Source organism: Dasypus novemcinctus, chromosome 6 (assembly GCF_030445035.2).
Source record: "Dasypus novemcinctus isolate mDasNov1 chromosome 6, mDasNov1.1.hap2, whole genome shotgun sequence".
NCBI lineage: Eukaryota > Metazoa > Chordata > Mammalia > Cingulata > Dasypodidae > Dasypus > Dasypus novemcinctus.
Genome location: NC_080678.1, coordinates 31370315 through 31388526, shown reverse-complemented (window position 1 = coordinate 31388526; position 18212 = coordinate 31370315). Strand labels below are relative to the sequence as shown.

General features: G+C 39.3%; 1 protein-coding gene across 3 annotated transcripts in view; it reads right to left on the bottom strand.

Moving 5' to 3' along the window:
• SORCS1 (sortilin related VPS10 domain containing receptor 1) overlaps positions 1–18212 on the bottom strand; it is a 528310-nt gene that overhangs the window by 235569 nt on the left and 274529 nt on the right. For all 3 annotated transcript variants that reach the window (XM_058298482.2, XM_071215682.1, XM_058298481.2), the window contains exon 3: positions 5420–5519. In XM_058298482.2, the coding sequence (XP_058154465.1) occupies positions 5420–5519 (100 nt within the window). The remainder of the gene's footprint in view (positions 1–5419; positions 5520–18212) is intronic.

Genomic DNA, 18212 nt, shown 5'->3' with positions numbered 1-18212 from the left:
GGCCCTACCAGATAATGTCGAATGAGTGCTATGCAAAGTCCTGGCACTTTAAATATGAATCATGTTCTTCTTGGGTAACAAAAGTAAAATTATACATTATGAGCTAGATATGACTAAAACGTACAGGGGTTATTTTTTATTCTCCTTGTTTATTCACTTGAAAGAATTAATTTTCTAATTAGACAAAATAAATGACTCAAAGCTGGCTTCACAGGGCACTTCCCTTTTCAGGTTCCAGCTCGGGAGTTCAAAACCCAGCCTAAATTCAGTTCTAATACTCAGCCATGTGTTGAACACAAAAGGTATACCAAGTCTCTAGGCTTGCCTTGTTAGAAGCCACAAAGCTGATCAAGACTCTATCCTATCAAGGGCTGATGCTCTAAAGGGGGAACTAGATATGGTCAAAAACATCTATAATCCAAAGTGAGACAAAAACACTGGAAAAGAGAAACTGATGCCTTAGAGATTAGAGGGAATGAAGACAATCTCATTAGGGAAACTGATTAGATTTTATGGAACAGGTGGCATTAAAGATCTCATGATCCCAGCTTTTCATTCACCATTTGCGTATAACGTCAGTTAAGTTACAAATTTTCCAGGACTCAGCTTCCATATCTGTTCAATGAAAAAGTACAATCTGAATACCCCCAAAACCCTTTAGGTTTCTGTTCAATGATTCCATAATTGTTCCTTAGGTAATTTGATGGACCTCTAGCAACAATATCTCTTCCCTTTCCCCAAAAGTCGGATACATTGTATAGACCACCCAGCCAAATGTCAAGAGGAATTTAGCAGAGCCAGGATATAAAGAGATGAGGTAAGAAGTCAATAATCAAACATTTATTTAGAAGAAAGTGCCACATACAGTACGGTAATTAAAACTTAAACATCTGGAAAAAATGCAAACAGTGTTGAATGCTGGCATGTACCAAGAGAACCACAGGAATGATCAATGTTTTTGGAGAAGCTGCAGTCCTATTTATAGAATGAAAGTCTTAGAAGACTCTCTCCACAGAATGATACTAATTAAGTGATGATAACACAAAAAAGAGAAGGAAACAGGGCATGAAGGGAGTGCAAGAGACAAAGAACAAGTACTTTCTAGGTTTTTTCTTCACTATTAAGATAGTGCACACAGCAAAACGATATAACTATTAAATGAACTGGCTGCTCCATGTTTAAAATAGAAAACACATTAAAATTTTTTTTCTCCCTTATTGAATTCCACTTGTGGTTTTGTATTATGTAATCCTTGAAGACGTAATACACCTCATGAAGGGAAAACAGCCAAGGTTGGTTGAGTGATAGATGTTATCACCAACAGATAACACAGAAAAGTACAAAGTTTTCTTTTTAGGAAGAATACCAATAAATTTAACAAGAATTTAAGAGTGTCCAAGATTTCAACATTGATTTTTTTTCCCATTGCTACGTTTGTATTGCTTCTTCCCATTACCCTCTCTCTCTCAGCTGTCCTTTTGGGTACAGGTTAAATCAACTTTTCTTATAGCAGACTATATGTATATAGCCAATAAACCATCACTGGTACTTCAACAAGCTTAGGGAGTCATCAAGAACTGGGGCTAGGGTTGAGGAGTGCTCTCCCTCTGAGAGGCAATGATGGGAGAGGGAGCCTGCCTCCCTGGCATGAGGATCCACAAAGCCTTATTTGAACCAATCTCATATATTAATATTAGAGGCCAGGTTCAAGGTTCCTCCTGAAAGAACATGGATGAACTGAGGTAATACCTGGATCCAGCTTTCTATGTCTCTTAGTTATTCAAGACTTTCTAGACTGTCATATCATGAAATTACAGTTTTTACTGTAACAGATGTATCTAAGGAAAGCTGCTGTAATTTACAGCAGGCATACAGAGAAATAACCATAGGACGATTATCAATTTAAACTGTAAATAATGACCTGTGTTGTTCTAGACACTGATCCCAGTAATGCCCCTAACAAGCTGCCTGCAAAGTCAGGGCACAATGCCCACTATTGGAGCTACGTTGATGGAAGAGCTGTGCTTGTCCTCACAAGCAGCTCAAAGTAGTAATAGAACGTGAAGGCAAAACAGGTTTCCAGGGACTGCAAGAGAGTTGCCCTGATGTTTTCAGTTTGTTCCAGTTGCTCCCACTGATGTGAGCAGCAGACAAGAGTATTTTGTACAAAAGATGCTAACTTGTTAGAGAGCACTGTAGAAACCTGAAAGAATTAATACAACTCTTTAAAGGAGACTGCCCTTTTCACTGGAGAACAACAGAAATCCTTGGAGAATTGGAGCAAATGGATGTTGATGTCCTGCATCATTAATTTAGCCTATATTTCTTTTTCTTCTTTTTTTTTAAATATAAAACCTCATTGATTGGGGGAAATACATTCACACTTTAAAATGCTGTGCAGGTACTATTTCTTTGGTTCAAATATGTTACTTTGGGGGGGTGGAGTATTTCACAGTGATAAATTTACCTCATGAGTAGAAAAACTGTGCAAATATACTGCTACGTCAACCTTATTGAATTTCACACCATTGTAAAAACCTTCATCGTCCTCCAATATTTCTTCAATCTATCAGCATTTCAGAAAGTGACCCTAAAGCCCTCACTTATCAGTACAGGAAAAGACCCCTTTGTTATGAGGTTCACCCATAAACATTGTAACTGTGACAGCTGAGGACTGCTTCTGCTTCTGCTTCTGCTTCTGCACAGGTAATCATCCCCAAGAAAGCTGGTCTTTCATAGTCATGAGCAAGGATTTCTCTTTCTCTAGAACTAGACTCTGCCACTCCTTAAGATCAGCTAAATGCCCATGGTCAGATGCCTTTTTAAAAGTCTTCCAGGTAATAACAGATGAATTATACAGCTGATTAACTAAATGGCTTCAACTGAGTGGATTCTATGGCAGGGCTCTCTGCTCTGTTCCCATCTGAGTTTTGTTGCTAGTCTGGGAGTTACATCTGGACTGGGGAGTCTCCCTTTCACGTATAGCTCCTGCAAACAACCTGCCAGGCTCCAAACCAGAGTCACACGATTTTGCAGGTAGAGAAAAGCTTACATTTACATTCAGCATTTGGCACCTTATTTTTTTTTTTACGCATGTTCCTCTCTATCACATGACAAAACAGAAACTGTCACTAAATTAAAACAATTCTAAGTCCTTTTTATTTTTTCCCTTTATCACTTTACAAATTAGGCAAATAAGGTTTGGAAAAGTTAAATGACTCACCTGAGGTCACCTGTTATGTAGAAGGGACTTAGATCCCTTAATCTTAATTCATACCTTTTGATCACAAAAAGTTACACTGCATTTACTACTAGAATGAAGGACCTTTGAGACCAGGATACAGGCTTATTTCTCTTTGTATCTCCTGGTCACATTGCCAGGCATAGAGTTTGTTGATTATTAAATTATATTTACTACAAATGTTAACTGGATAAAAAAAATCGATAGGAATTACAAAGATCAACAGAAACCCAATAAACGTAACTAAATTTCATTATTTAAAAAATCAAGGATATCAATTCAGTTTCTTAATTTGGACTGTATAAAGCAGATCAAAATTGTTTAGATATAATAGTTAATGATGGACAGGTAACCAGCTAACAAGGGGAAGCTTGGGATGTTCAGGGGATATCTCTAAATTTGTGAGGTTGGCATTATTGAGCTATGCTGTCTTATACTCTGACCATCAACCACATGTGGCTAGTTACATTTTAAGTCAATTAAAATTAAATAAATTTTAAAATCCAGTTGCTCAGTCGTATTAGTCATATTGCAAGCACCTGATAGGCACAAGAGGTTAGTGGCTGCAATTATTAGACAGCTTAGAGAAATATTTCCATCTACTGGAGACTGCTATTTAAAGAGCATAATTGCTACTATTATTTCAAATAAGTTTATGAAGAAGAAGGAAGACAAAAACAAGAAAGATAGAAAAAAATAAGAGAAAACACAGACAAAGCATTTACTATTCTGTGTTAATGATCTGAAGTGTAATCTTTTTCTCATGTAATCTTTACAAGTTTCCTTATGAGCTTACTCTAATAATTCGATTTAAAATTTGTTGACACCCTGCTTGGAGAGATTAAGGAAGTCACCATAGTTAGACATTTGTTAAGTGGCATAGCTGGGTTTTTTACTCAAGTCGTATGACTCGGCAGTCTATGCTCAATTGATATATTGCTGCTTCTACTGGAGAATCTGAAATGTTGAGAGCCAGAGGGAACATCACGCCTTACAGCAGCGGGTCCTAACCCTAAATGAGTATCAGAAGCATCTGGGAGCCTTCTCAAGATACGATAACCTAAGCCCTACTCCAGAGCCAATGGAGAGTGGGGCCAGGGAATGCACATTTGGTGACCATGTAGCACTTTTGATGTGTAGTCATAGTTAACAATAACTGCTTTAGAAAGGTTATAGCCCATCTTTCACAGTTCTAGATGATAAAATGCAATAGCTAATGATATATCTAAGATGAACCCTAGATAGATTTATTAGTGAACAAAACTTTCCTATTTTTTGATGGATACTGTTAATTCATGTAACTCAGATTATATTTAGAAATTATTGTTCAGAACTCAGAATTTGATAACAAAAATATTTCAAACAAAGGGATGGATGTAGCAACACCCATCTTCTGAGACAAATAGGCTTTTCTCATATAAAGTAAAGCTTTTGTTTCTGAGAAAATAATTATCTGAAGGGTAGATATGCTCCCTTAACTAGGAGCAATATGATGTGTTGAAACATTACTGATTGACAATCAAAAGATCTGGATTCTAGTCCCAAATGTGCCCATAACTCTGCGATGGGGCAAACACCTCCTTTCTTTGAAACATAGTTTTCTCATCTGTAAAATTGGGATGCTATATACGATTCTCTCCAGGGCCCCTTCCAGCTAATTTCCATACTCTGAAGGGAGCAATCTCTCCATTTTTCCAAGGAACTCTCTTCTGCCAAATTCAGGACCTCCATCATTAGAAATAAAAGCTCCCACCTGTGGCAGGACAATGTGTTCCCTTAAATTCTAGTTAAACTATTTACTCCCCATCAGAGAAGAACAGGGGGACTTCTGAGGAAAAGCCATCTATTCTGCTGTCTTGCTAAGGCTAATTCTGATTTCTGTGAGGGTCTAATCAGGGCTCCTATGGTCAGGACTCCACTCAACAGTACCCATTCCCTATAGTTCCTTTCAGAAACAGTAATGAGGCACCTACCCCCAGTCCTCCTACATTCACAGTCGCTGATCTGAAAACTATGACATGTCAGACTGCCCCCTCCCACCCTGCACATCCATCAAGTAGTCTTTATATCTTTAATCCTAGCTTAACTGTAATGGATTTTTAGGTAGCTAGAGAAGTTAGCCAACCATGACAGAGGACACATAATGAATAAGTAGCAAGCTGAATACATATTTCTTACCTTACGCTTGTTGGTAGGGCACACATAGAGATAGCTCAAAATCGTCTTCAACCCAACTTTGTCATTCAGTTTCTCATAGGTTGTCCCAAAATCAGTCGACCTATAATTCAAAAGGAGCATCAATGAGGACAGAAGTGCACGTCATTTGGCTGCTTGTGAGGATAATGCATGTTTTAAGTAGTAAAATGGTTCTTGGGAGGTTTCTGAATGATTCATGTAGTGTATAATGATTCTTAATTATGTACACAGCAGCATCATGTGAGTGGTTAACATTTGCATTTAAATTGAATTGCTAAAAATTAAAACTCCATCTCTCCAGCACTCCTTAATGTACATATATTACATAAAGGATGTGGTTAATTTACAGAGATTAAGAGAAAAGATATCTCTTGAATTTGACCAAAGAAATAAAGGGTGTGTATCTGGATGTGACCTTTCCAAACTTGTGCTTTATCTTTCTCACAGTGGAAAAGTAGGATCTCCTGATATATCTACAAATTGTGTTTTTTTCCATGAGTCATAGAATATATGGTGGGTCAGTCCCTTTAAAGGTCACTCCATCTTTTCCTATTATTTAAAAGAAAGAAAATGTCTAAATAGTAAGTGAAATTTCACAATCAAATTCAGTGGCCTTTTCCAATGTTAAGCGACCCAGAGTTGGGAGAACATTGCTTCTTGGCACCCACTCTATCTTTCTTATAGATTCTCTCATCTTTATTTGGCCACTGGTCAATAACTTCTTCATTCAGACTGAATAAATAGTTTTAAGCATCTTCTTTTTGAAGGTCTACTCTGTGGTTCAGAATCGTTATCTGAGATCATCATGACAACAATGTCCAGAAGCGAATACTATCTGTATTTGAAGAAGAAGTTGAGAAGATGTCAAGTGAGCTGATGAGTAGACCACCTGGAATCTGAATCCAAGGATTCTGACCTTACACCCTATGCTGCTTTCATTATACAACAGCCGTTTTCCACATGTTTAAGGCAGATAGAGAGAAAATTTCCCCTCAGCCTTCGTTTTGCTCTGAGAAGAGACCCAATTCAACTCATTCACATTTAGAACTGCTAAAATGTACCAGGCACTGTTTTAAGTGCCAGGATATAACACGGAACCCTGATTCTGCAATATCTAACAGTCTTATTTCAGGGACAGAAATATAAACAAACAATTTTAATGTGTTAAGTGCAATGATAGATGTTAACAATGCTAAGAAAATAATGTTCATTTCATTAGAAATTTAATCATTTAATCATTTTGATCCATTTCTGATATTAATAAAATTTACAGCTTTCTACAGGTCATAAAAACCAATCAATTGATGTTTACATTCAAAACGTCACTCCCATGCATTAGGAGTCTACTCTGGACCTGGCACTGGAGCAAGAAAGCTGTATAAAATGTGATCTTGAAAACAAGAATTTGTTCTGGCCAGGGATTCAGGACCTTTTTCCTGAAATAAATAATGATGTAAGTCAGTTCATGATAAATACCAAAGGGTCAATAATTTTTAAAGGCTTTAGATGACATTCCAAATCACCGAGGATGGGAATATTATGCAAAGCTTCTTGGAAGATGTATGGACCTTGAAAATGGATAGGACTTAATCAAAGGAAGTGGGAAAAGCAGCATAGTTTTAGTAGGTGTCCTGTGGAGCCAGAATATATAACTGACTTTCTTCAGGCCCCGTCTCTGTGTTACCATAGTCAAACAAGCATGCATGATAAATAGGAATATTTGAAGAGCATTCCAAAAGTCTTTCACAGGATCATATTCATGAACCACTGCAAAACTTAAAAGCAGATGTAAGGATTTCCTCCTAGTCTCCGTGAAATATCTGAGACTTCTTTCCACAACCAGTGTACTCTTGATGTTTGGCATCTTTCCAGTCTCAACCTGGCCTTCTTGGGTGATTTTCCTATCAGAACATGCTTGCCTCAAAAATTTCCCTAGCCTGACGTAAATGTTAACTGAAAGAAAGCTAGAGAATAACCTAGGGACTGAATAACACAGTGAACCCAGAGGTGGAAGAGAATTGTGGTTAATAGTACAAATGCAAGAATGTCCTTCTGTGAACTAGAATGGATGGATGGATGCCACTAATGTAGGGTGGTAGGAATATGGAGAAGCATGGGGAAAATATAATTAATGCAACCTAAGGACTATAGTTAACAGCAATACTGTAATTTCTTGCATCAATGCCAATGATGTACTGTGTTAATAATATGGGGAGTATGGGAAAATATGCCAAATATATGCTATGGACCATAATTAGTGGTAATAGCTAATGGTAATAGTCTGATTATATTATCTCACAATCTGTAACAAATTTCCACAATGGTGTAGTGTATTGGTGAAGGGTTGTTGTATGGGAATTCTACACATGTGCATGATTGGTTTTTAAGTTCACAACCTCTATAATAAAAATATATTTTTTAAAAATGTCCCTAGCCTGTCTCTGGTTCCTTTTATTGTGTATTTTTTTTTTATTCATTATTCTAAACAATAGTCAAAAGTTCAAAAACTACACAGGCAGATGCAAAATCTAACTTGGGAGATGGTGGGAGGAGGGAATATGTGTAAATATTTCTACATTAATAAATTTTGCCTAGGGATAGGTGAAAATGTTGGAGATAAAATTTCAATTTTCCTAGTAGAATAACTGGAAGGGAGGATAAAGAGTTAGGAACTCATATTTGTGTTTTACATGAGGTTTACTGTCATATACTATCCCATATTACAATTTTTAGCTTTCCTTCTAGTATATACATAACCTTAGACTTTCCCTTTCAACCACTGCCATAGTCATACAATGGCACTGCTAGTTACAAACACCATGATATGTTTTCATGATTTCTATTCATTTCCAAACATTTACAAATAATTTTTTTACCAATTCTGCACAGATTAAACCTTGGCTTTCTGTTCTCTAACCTTATTCTATTTTCTGGTGACCTGTATTCTAATACTAACTCTATGATTTTATACAATATATTTAGTTCATAATAGTGCAATCATACAGTGTTCTTTTGTTCATTCAACATAATGTTCCCCAGGTTTATCCATGTTGTCATATGCTTCACATCTTTATTTCTTCTCACTGCTGCATAATACTCCTTTGTGTATACACACAACAATTTGTTTATCCATCCAGCTGTTGATGGACACCTGAGTTGTTTCCAGCTTTTGGCATTTGTGAATAATGCCACTACAAACATTGGTTTGCAGATGTCTGTTCATGTCTCTGCTCTCAGTTCTTCTGGATATATATATAATGGTATTTCCTGGTCACATGGCAAGTCTATATTCAACTTCCTTAGGAACTGCGAAACAGTCCTCCACAATGGCTGTACCATCCACATTCCCACCATTGGTGAATAAATGTTCCTCTCTCTCCACATCCTCTCTAACATTTACAGTTTTCCAACTTTTTATAGCAGTCAGTCTAATACGTGTGAAATGTAGTTTTAATTTGCATTTTCCTAATCACTAGTGATGTTGAACATTTTTTCATGTGTTTCTTCACCATTTTTATTTCTTCTTCGGACATTGTCTTTTCAGGTTTTTTGCCCATTTTTTAACCGGTTGTCTTTTTAATGTTGAGTTATATGATCTCTTTGTATATCATGGATATTAAACCCTTATCAGATACGTGATTGCCAAATATTTCTCCCATTCAGTTTGCAGCCTTTTCACCCCATTTGACAAAGTCCTGTGAGGTCCAAAAGTATTGATTTTTTAAATTTAATGTAACATTAAAAAAATATGAGGTCCCCATATACCGCCACCCCCCTCACCTCACTCCCACCCCCCCATAACAACCACCTCCTTCATCATCACGAGACATTCGTTGCATTTGGTGATTACATCTCTGAGCACCACTGCACCTCATGGTCAGTGGTCCACACCATAGCCCACACTCTCCCACAGTCCACCCAGTGGGCCATGGGAGGACAAAAAGTATTGAATTTTGAGAAGGTTCCATTTGTCTACATTTTCTTCTGTTTCTTGTGCTTTAAGGGTAAGGTTTAAGAAACTACCGCCTACCACAATATCTTGAAGATGCTTTCCTATATTTTCTTCTAGGAGTTTAATGGTTGTTGCTTTTATATTTAGGTTCTTGATTCATTCTGAGAGAAGAGTATTCTGAGCAACATACTTTGGAAAACACAATAAAAGCAATCAGAAAAAGTAAAAGAAAGATATGGCTCTTGACTTCATAGGAAAAGGGAAATAATAAAAATACTTAAATCAAATTTGCCAACAACAGGGTGAGACTATGCTAACCACAAAGTAACTACTGTTATAAAGGAATAAAAAGGAAATGATCTTAAAAATATATGCATCATTTGTAGATACATTTTAAGATGCAATATAAGCACCTTTGAATTCTCTAGCACCATTATTCATAACATTCTAAAGCAAGTATTATTTTTTTTAGTCTTTGTTTACAGTCGACTGTTCTACAGATAAACACAGGGCTTTTGTCAACACCTGTACTAGAAGAAGCCAAAAAAATTAGCATTCCAGGAAAATAAATATGCAAGTGATTAAATCAAGGCTCACCTGCTTTTGCTTTTGATTCTTAATCCTTAATCTTAATTCTTACTCTACCCTTGTAAAACCATGTCTTAAATGGCAACTTTTAGAATACCTGAAAGTATCTACCTTTCTATGCACTAGCTCACTTTATCTCTAAGTATTTACTAGCGCCTAGAGCTGAGATGAATTGCTCTGAAGGGGGCGGAGAGGGGAGGTAGGGGAAGAGTTAAAACACTTCACACCTGCCTTCCAAGAGCTTATGATCTCTGAAATAGCAGGTGTTCTATCACACTTAGAACAGAGATCAATATAGGGTATGACAAATTTCCACAAAGAGCAGCAGAAATAAAATGTGTGATTGGACTTCCTCCACTGTAAACTTATGCCGTCAGATAAGAAAATAAAATAAGCACATGATCAATTTTTAAACCAAATTAATAAATCCATAAAAATGCTTATGTGCTACAATGACTGGCACATAAGCAATCTAGAAATGAGAGTTTTTGTTAATCATTTATGTAATTATTTTCTTGATTTGTTTTGGTACTTTTTGCCTAACACTTACCAAAACCTACAACGTTAGCTTTGAAGGCAAATCTCAATCATTGAAAATTATTTACATGTTTGCTTTGAAAAGAAAATATTCATGAAGATGTTACCACTTTTAAATGTAGCTGAATTTGATCTATCTCTTTTTTTTTTTTAGGTACCAGGGCCAGGGATTGAACCTGGGACCTCCCATGTGGGAAGGAAGCACTCAACTGCTTGAGCCACACCCATTCCTAGTCCATCACACTTTGAAAGGTATGTGCTAGCAGTTTTATGTGGGACTTGGGTCAGAGAGTTAATAGGAAGAACAGGAATTTGAGAGTTAGAGTCTACCCTCTGCTTCTATAAAAATTGAACTAGGATTCCATTGATGAATAGACTTATACTTTAGAATGCTAACAGATTAGATAATAAAAATGAATGCCCTTTGGGTGCTTACAATGTGGTCTAAGCTCTTCCCATGCAGAATTGTATCAGGAGGACATTGATGTTAATCACATATTACAGATAAGGAGGGCACAGAAGTTGAACCAATCTGCTTGAGGTGATGGAACTTGAAAGGTCATGGACTCTGCAAAGTCTGCTGCTCTACAGCACGCAATTCATAGGAGGAAAAGATGTGTTTTAAACAACTAATTTAGCATTTATTAGTAAAAATAAATAGTTTGAGGTTTTACATGGTGTAGACCCAAGCCTGGCTTTTTTCCATATGTAATAAAAGGGCAGAGGGCCTGGCAGGAAAAAAAATCAATAAAAATTAATAATAATAAAAAAGCATAAGCAAAAACTCTCACAACTATCTAAAAGGAAAAAATGGGGGGGCACTTCTATTATTGGGTCTATATTAGTTCATTGGGAAGGTGTAGAAAAATGGACAAAGTGACTGGAGTCACCCTACTAATGAGGTGTTGATGCCTTATTAAGATGACCACGATATCACAGCCTAACAGTAAGACTGAGTAAGTAAAGTCAAGCAAACACGGACTTAAGCACCCTCTGTCAGTAACCGCTTATTGCCTTGCTTTTCTTAACAAATAAAGTCTTCTTGCGGTACTCTAGACTTGTTACGTCCCTCACATTCCATGTTTATGTCCAACTGGTTTGACATTGAAGCCTGAGATGCCTAGCCCAATTTTCGCTTCCTCCTCACCCTCTGCTCACTCCAGCCTTGCTATGCCTTTGACTTGGAAAGCTCTTACCCCAGATACCCCAACCGAGGCCCCCTCAGTTCTTTCTGGACACTGTACATGCTAATGAAGCAGCAGGTCTCCTCTCACCCCCAGCACACTCCATTCACCTTAGTCTCTTATTTTCTCTTCTTATTTTCTCTCCATCTGATGGATTTTCTCTTATTTTTTTCTTGTCTGTCTTTCCCCACCAGAACGTGAGCTGCACGGGAGCAGGGCCTGTCTGTCTGGTTCATCAGGTCTGACAGTATCTTGGATGCAATAGACACTATTTGCTTCTGACTGACAGTGGCTGACTTCTGGATGTTTGCATCCTTATGTGGTTCACTGGACTTCTATCATTTCAAAATTAAGAATCTCACATAGTCTGGCAAGACTTTTGGATTTACAGCTCCTGCTATTAGCACGTACAATCAGCAGTGAAGAGTGGAGTGGGACTAAGATGGAACATGTTCCAGGGCCTTCCCTGTTTTACCAAGAAACCTCGGGAAGTGGTTATGGCTCAACTGATAGAGCCTCCGTCTACCGTATGGAAAGTCCAGGGTTCAATCCCAGGACCTCCTGTGTGGTGAACTGGCCCACATGCACTGCTGCTATGTGCAAGGAGTACTGTGCCATGCAGGGATGCCCCCGCCTTAGGGGCACCCCACGTGCAAGGAGTGTGCCCCGTAAGGAGAGCCTCCCTGTGTGAAAAAAGTGCAGCCCACACAGGAGTGGCTCTGCACACACAGAGAACTGACGTAGTAAGATAACGCAACAAAAAGAGATACCGATTCCTCGTGCCGCCGGATAATGCAAGTGGACACGGAAGAACACACAGTGAACGGACACAGAGTGCAGACAATAGGGGGGCAGGGGAGAGAAGTAAAAAAAAAAAAAGCTCATGCCCACTGTCTGACTACTCCTAGTGCCATGAGGTCAGCAGTCATATCTCATTCACTGCCAAATCCCCAACACCTAGGAAAGTGCCAAGCACATAGCTGGTGACTTCTCCACATGGAGGGTGAATGAATGTGTGAAGCCTGATCTACATATCCATTGAACCAGGGATGAGCCAAGCTACTCCTTCAAAAGGGCATTAGAAAATATGGAAATAACTTGACCTCCCCTTCCCAAACTCCAAGGCCCTAGAAAAAGAAGATACCCTAAGCCAGAAACACCAAGCCGCATTGCCAAGGTCATAAAGCAAAAACTCAGACTGCAGAGGGAAGATCGGAAACAGGAAGCAGCAGGATATTACTCAAATCAGTGCCAACAAGATGTCCTGAAAGCAGAACAGCATTCACTTCCAAATCAAACAACTGTAGCTTCTATGTTTTGTTTCTTTCCTAAAATCATTAAGAGCAGCCACTTTCATTGCTTCTTCTGCATTTGGCTGCATAAAAATAGCTTCCAAAGCCAAAGGCTCATTGGCTGCATTGCAGACTCCGCTGCTAATAACTTAGGATGCATGAGGTTAGAGCAGAGAGAATAATTTAGGGTTCGGAAAATGTTTGCGAGTGAGTCGACATTTAAATAACTTCATTATCATTCATTGACAGTTTTTTTTTTTTAATCTGTCAGTGCAATTGATATTTCTATTACCATGTTATAACAAACCCTGCACATTTTAAATACAGTCACCAGATTCCATTAGTCTACTCACTGTCAAAAAAATATCTCCAAATCTATTTTTCATAATACCTCGAGAATATAATAGGCAATCTACATCAAATGATGACGTGGAGCTGAAGGAAATTGTCTCTTGCTTTCTAAGGATCCTGCCCTGGAATACGTTTGCCTGTCAACCTAAACGTGTAATTTAAATGTACTGCTGAGACATTATGCAGCATCCTGAGTGGAACAAGCTTTCCTCCGTTCTTGGATTCCCTGAGCTTTTCAGATTAAACTGCAGAATTAGCTCAGGGGGCTAAACAGTGGGTTTAGGGGAAGGCATACCAATGTGACATAAAATATTTCAATTCTGCCATATATCACAGAATTTGCAAGATCATATAAAAGAGCTTTTTTCTGTAAGGGGCAGATTCTCATGTATTTATAAATGATAAATGTACTCTCATTTTTCTGGTCTTTCTGTGTCATTTTGCTATGTTCTTGGTGTTTCTAGTTATACCGAGCAGTCAAGATAGTACACATAAATGCATTTGGTTGTAATTGCATGCTTACTTCTGAGGAAAAGTGACAATTTAGTATACAACACACTTCTACACACATGCCATATATTTTTGCCATAGGTCAAATTATTTTTTCTTAAATACAGGAAGCATTAAATATAGGTTGTTATCCCTACCTCTGATGTGTCTTCTATTTTATTCTTGAGTTTAAAAATTAGCAGCATTGGGAAGCAGATGTGGCTCAAGTGATTGGGCTCCTGCCCACACATGGGAGGTCTGTGATTTAGTTCCAGGTGCCTCCTAAAGAAGACAAAGAGCTGGTGCGGCGGGCAGGTGCAGTAAGCTGACACACAAGATAATGCAACAGAGAGACAACACAGCAAAGCAGGGAGCAGAAGTTCCCAGTGCCTCCTGAAGGGGAAAAGCAGGATGGCAAGCTAGCATGACAGGCAGGCACGGCAAGCTGATATGACAAGATGATACAACAAGAGACATGGAGGAGAAAAACATAACAAGAGACATGAGAAAGCAGGGAATGGAGGTGGCTTAAGTAATTAGGCACTTCCCTCCCACATCGGAGGTCCCAGGTTCAGATCCAGTGCCTCCTAAAGAAACAAAAAAGATGAATAGACACAGCAAGTGCAAACAATGAGGGGATGGGGAGAGACAAGTAAAAATAAAATTGCAAAAAAGCAGTATTGGCACTGGTACCTGGATCTCTGATTCATTAAGCTTATTAAATGGAGGGAAGAAAGCAGATGTGGCTCAAGTGATTGGGCTTCTGCATACCACCTGGGAGGTCCTGGGTTTGGTTCCGGGTGCCTCCTGGAGAAGGCAAGCTTGTGCAGCAGGCAGGCAAGGCAAGCTGACACAACAAGATGATGCAACAAAAGAGGCACAATGAGGAAAGACAATGGGAGACACAACAAACCAGGAAGCTGAGGTGGCTCAGGTGATTGAGCACCTCTCTCCCACATGGGAGGTCCTAGGTTCGGTTCCCAGTGCCTCTTAAAGAGAAGACAAGCAGGCACAGAGAGTACACAGCAAATGGACACAGAGAGCATAAAGAGACTGCAAACAACAAGGGGGGGGTTGGGAATAAATAAATAAAATAAATCTTATAATAAATAAATAAATAAATGGAGGGAAAATTAATTTAAGCAGAGTTCTACTCCAGTATTTCAGGAGCAGGTACAGGGAGGGGCATTATCCTTAAACAGGTGATTTCCATAACTTCTTTCCTACACACACGCACTGTTCTCTGTCCCTGCTGTTTATTATTTGTAACCCTGTAGCAGTTTGATATGGTTATGAATTCCAAAAATAGATATTGGATTACGTTTGTAATCTGGTCTGTACCTGGGTGTGACTAAGGTATGATTAGGGCTTTGATTGGGCCATGTCATTAGGGCGTTGATGGTGGGTGGGGATTCACAGATAAAAGGCATGGCAAAGGACAGAATGAGGGGTTTTGATGTTAAAGTTTTGATGTTGGAGTTTGATGCTGAAGCCTTAAGCTGGAGCCCCAAGAAGTAAACTCACAGAGGAAACAGAAGCAAACCCTGGGAAAAGAGGAACCCTGAACTCAGAGAGAAGCAAGAACCCTGGAAGGGAGGAACCCAGGAAGCCTGAACCCTCACAGACATCAGCAGCCATCTTGCTCCAACACATGAAAATAGACTTTGATGAGAAAAGTAACTTATGCTTATGGCCTGGTATCTGTAAGCTCCTACTCCAAATAAATACCCTTCATAAAAACCAACCATTTTCTGGTATTTTGCATCAGCACCCCTTTGGCTGACTGATACAAACCCCCATTCCATTTCTACCAGCACTCTCCAGGGCAGGCCTTTACTATCTCTGGCATGGCTAGAACTTGTTGCAGTAGTCCAGGTAAAACCATTAACTCCTACTCAGAGATGCAATCTCTTTCATGCCTCCATTTCTTTGCAATGCAATATCCTCTGTTAAGCAGACAAGTTGGTAGTGGTAGAGGTAGGGGAAACAAAAGCTGGTAGTGGGAGGTGGGTGTAGGGGGGCCAAAAGGTCTATATTCCTTTTCATCTTCAAGATCTACTCCAGTGTCACCTTTCCTAGGATGCCTCTCCCAACAATACTGGTCAACCAGGGCTTCTTGTTCTTTCTTTCTTCAAAGCCTTGTGTGATGTGGAGCTATGTGCCCCAGAAAAACATGTTTTTAAACTTAATCCATTCCTGTGGGCATGAACTCTTATAAATAGGACCTTTGATGAGGTTACTTCAGTTAAGGTGTGACCCAGCTGAATGACGATGGGTCTTAATCCTATTACTAGAGTCCCTTATCAGGAGAATGAAATTCAGAATGTGGAAGAGAAGGGAAAAGCCAGGGGAGGTCGCCATGTGCATTGCATTGCCCTGTGACAGAAAATTCAAGGACCAAGGACCACCAGCAGCTGGCCCCAGAGTGCCATAGACTTCTGGGAAGAAGCATTGCTTGGATGACACCTTGCTTTTGGACGACAACTTGCTTTTGGATTTCTCCTAGTCTCAAAACCATAAACCCATAAATTCCAATTGTTTAAGACAATCCATTTCATGGTATTTTCTTTGGCAACCAGGAAACTAAAACAAAACCCCAGATCCCTTTACACTGTGTTTTAATTGTCAGAGTTCACAATTGTCTGAACTAACAACTATCTCCTCTAAAGGCAAGGTGTGATGGATCAACTAATATGTCACCTCTACCAGGTAATTGTGCCCAGTTTTTTGGTTAAAGCAAGCACTGGGCTAATTGTAATATAAGGACACTTACCGGCTTTAATCATTGGTGAGTGTAGCAGTTTGATACGATTATGAATTCCAAAAATAGATATTGGCTTATGCTTGTAATCTGATCTGTACCTGGGCATGATTGAGTTATGATTAGGGCATTGAGTCCCCACCCACCAAGGGATGGGGACTCACAGATAAAAGCCATGCAAAGAACAGAGTTGAGGGTTTCTGATGTTGGAGTATTGATATTGGAGTTTGATGCTCAAGACTTAAGCTGGAGCCTGGGGAAGTAAGCTCCCAGAGGAAAGAGAAGCCAGCCCCAGGAAGAAAGGTACCTTAAACCCAGAGAAAAGCAAGCCCCAGGAAAGCAGGAACCCAGGAAGCCTGAACCCTTGCAGACATTGGCAGCCATCTTGCTCCAAATAGACTTTGGTGAGGGAAGTAACTTTGGGATAGGAAGTATTTGTAAGCTTCTACCCCAAATAAACACCGTTTATAAAAACCAACCAATTTCTGGTATTTTGCATCAGCATCCCTTTGGCTGACTAATACAGTGAGTTTATTGCATAGATGGCTGGTTATATCTACAATCAACCAGGGAGATTGCCGTCAGCAATTAGTGACGCTTTATCTGATCAGTTGAATGCCTTAATAGGGGAAGGGTTTTCAGCATTCAGAGAGAATTTCCCAGCTGTCTTTGGACAACCAACGTCTCCTGGAAACTCATCAAGAAACTTCATTTGACTTTCATCGGAGCCCCTGCTTTGCAGCCTACCTGCAGAACCTGGACTTGTGCAGCAAAACAGTCATGTGAGAGACTCTTATACTATTTACAGATATGTCCTGTTGATTCTGTTTTTCCTAGAGAATCCTGACTAATACACAATGCTACTTTATATTGATTCTTTCACCTTTCTACCTACCAGAATTCCTGTATATATTTCAAAGCTGCATATCCCTTCCTTCACTGAACTTTCCCATACTACTCCGCTGAACAGATTGACTCTCTTCTTGATACTACCACATAACTCGCTTGAACCTCTTTTATATTGCTTCTTATATTCTGCCACGTATTACACTTACATGGCAGAGCTCTTCTACCCAGTGACCATTGAGTGAAAAGCAAAATGCATTTGTTACTCTTATGTTCCTTTCTCCATCATTTTATTTTATTTTATTTTTTTTAATATTTATTTATTATTATTATTTTAAATTACATTAAAAAAAATATATGAGGTCCCATTCAACCCCACCGCCCCTGCCCCCCACTCCCCCCACAGCAACACTCTCTCCCATCATCGTGATACATCCATTGCACCTGGTAAGTTCATCTCTGAGCATCACTGCACCCCATAGTCAATGGTCCACATCATAGCCCAGACTCTCTCATGTTCCATCCAGTGGGCCCTGGGGGGATCTACAGTGTCCGTAATTGTCCGTGAAGCACTATCCAGGACAACTCCACGTCCCGAAAACGCCTCCACATCTCATCTCTTCCTCCCGTTCCCTGCACCCAGCAGCCCCCATGGCTACCGTTCCCACACCCATTCCACATTTTCTCTGTGGACATTGGATTGGTTGTGTCCATTGCACACCTATGTCAAGTGAGGGCTTAGATTGCACATGGGTACTGGATGCACTCTTCCCTC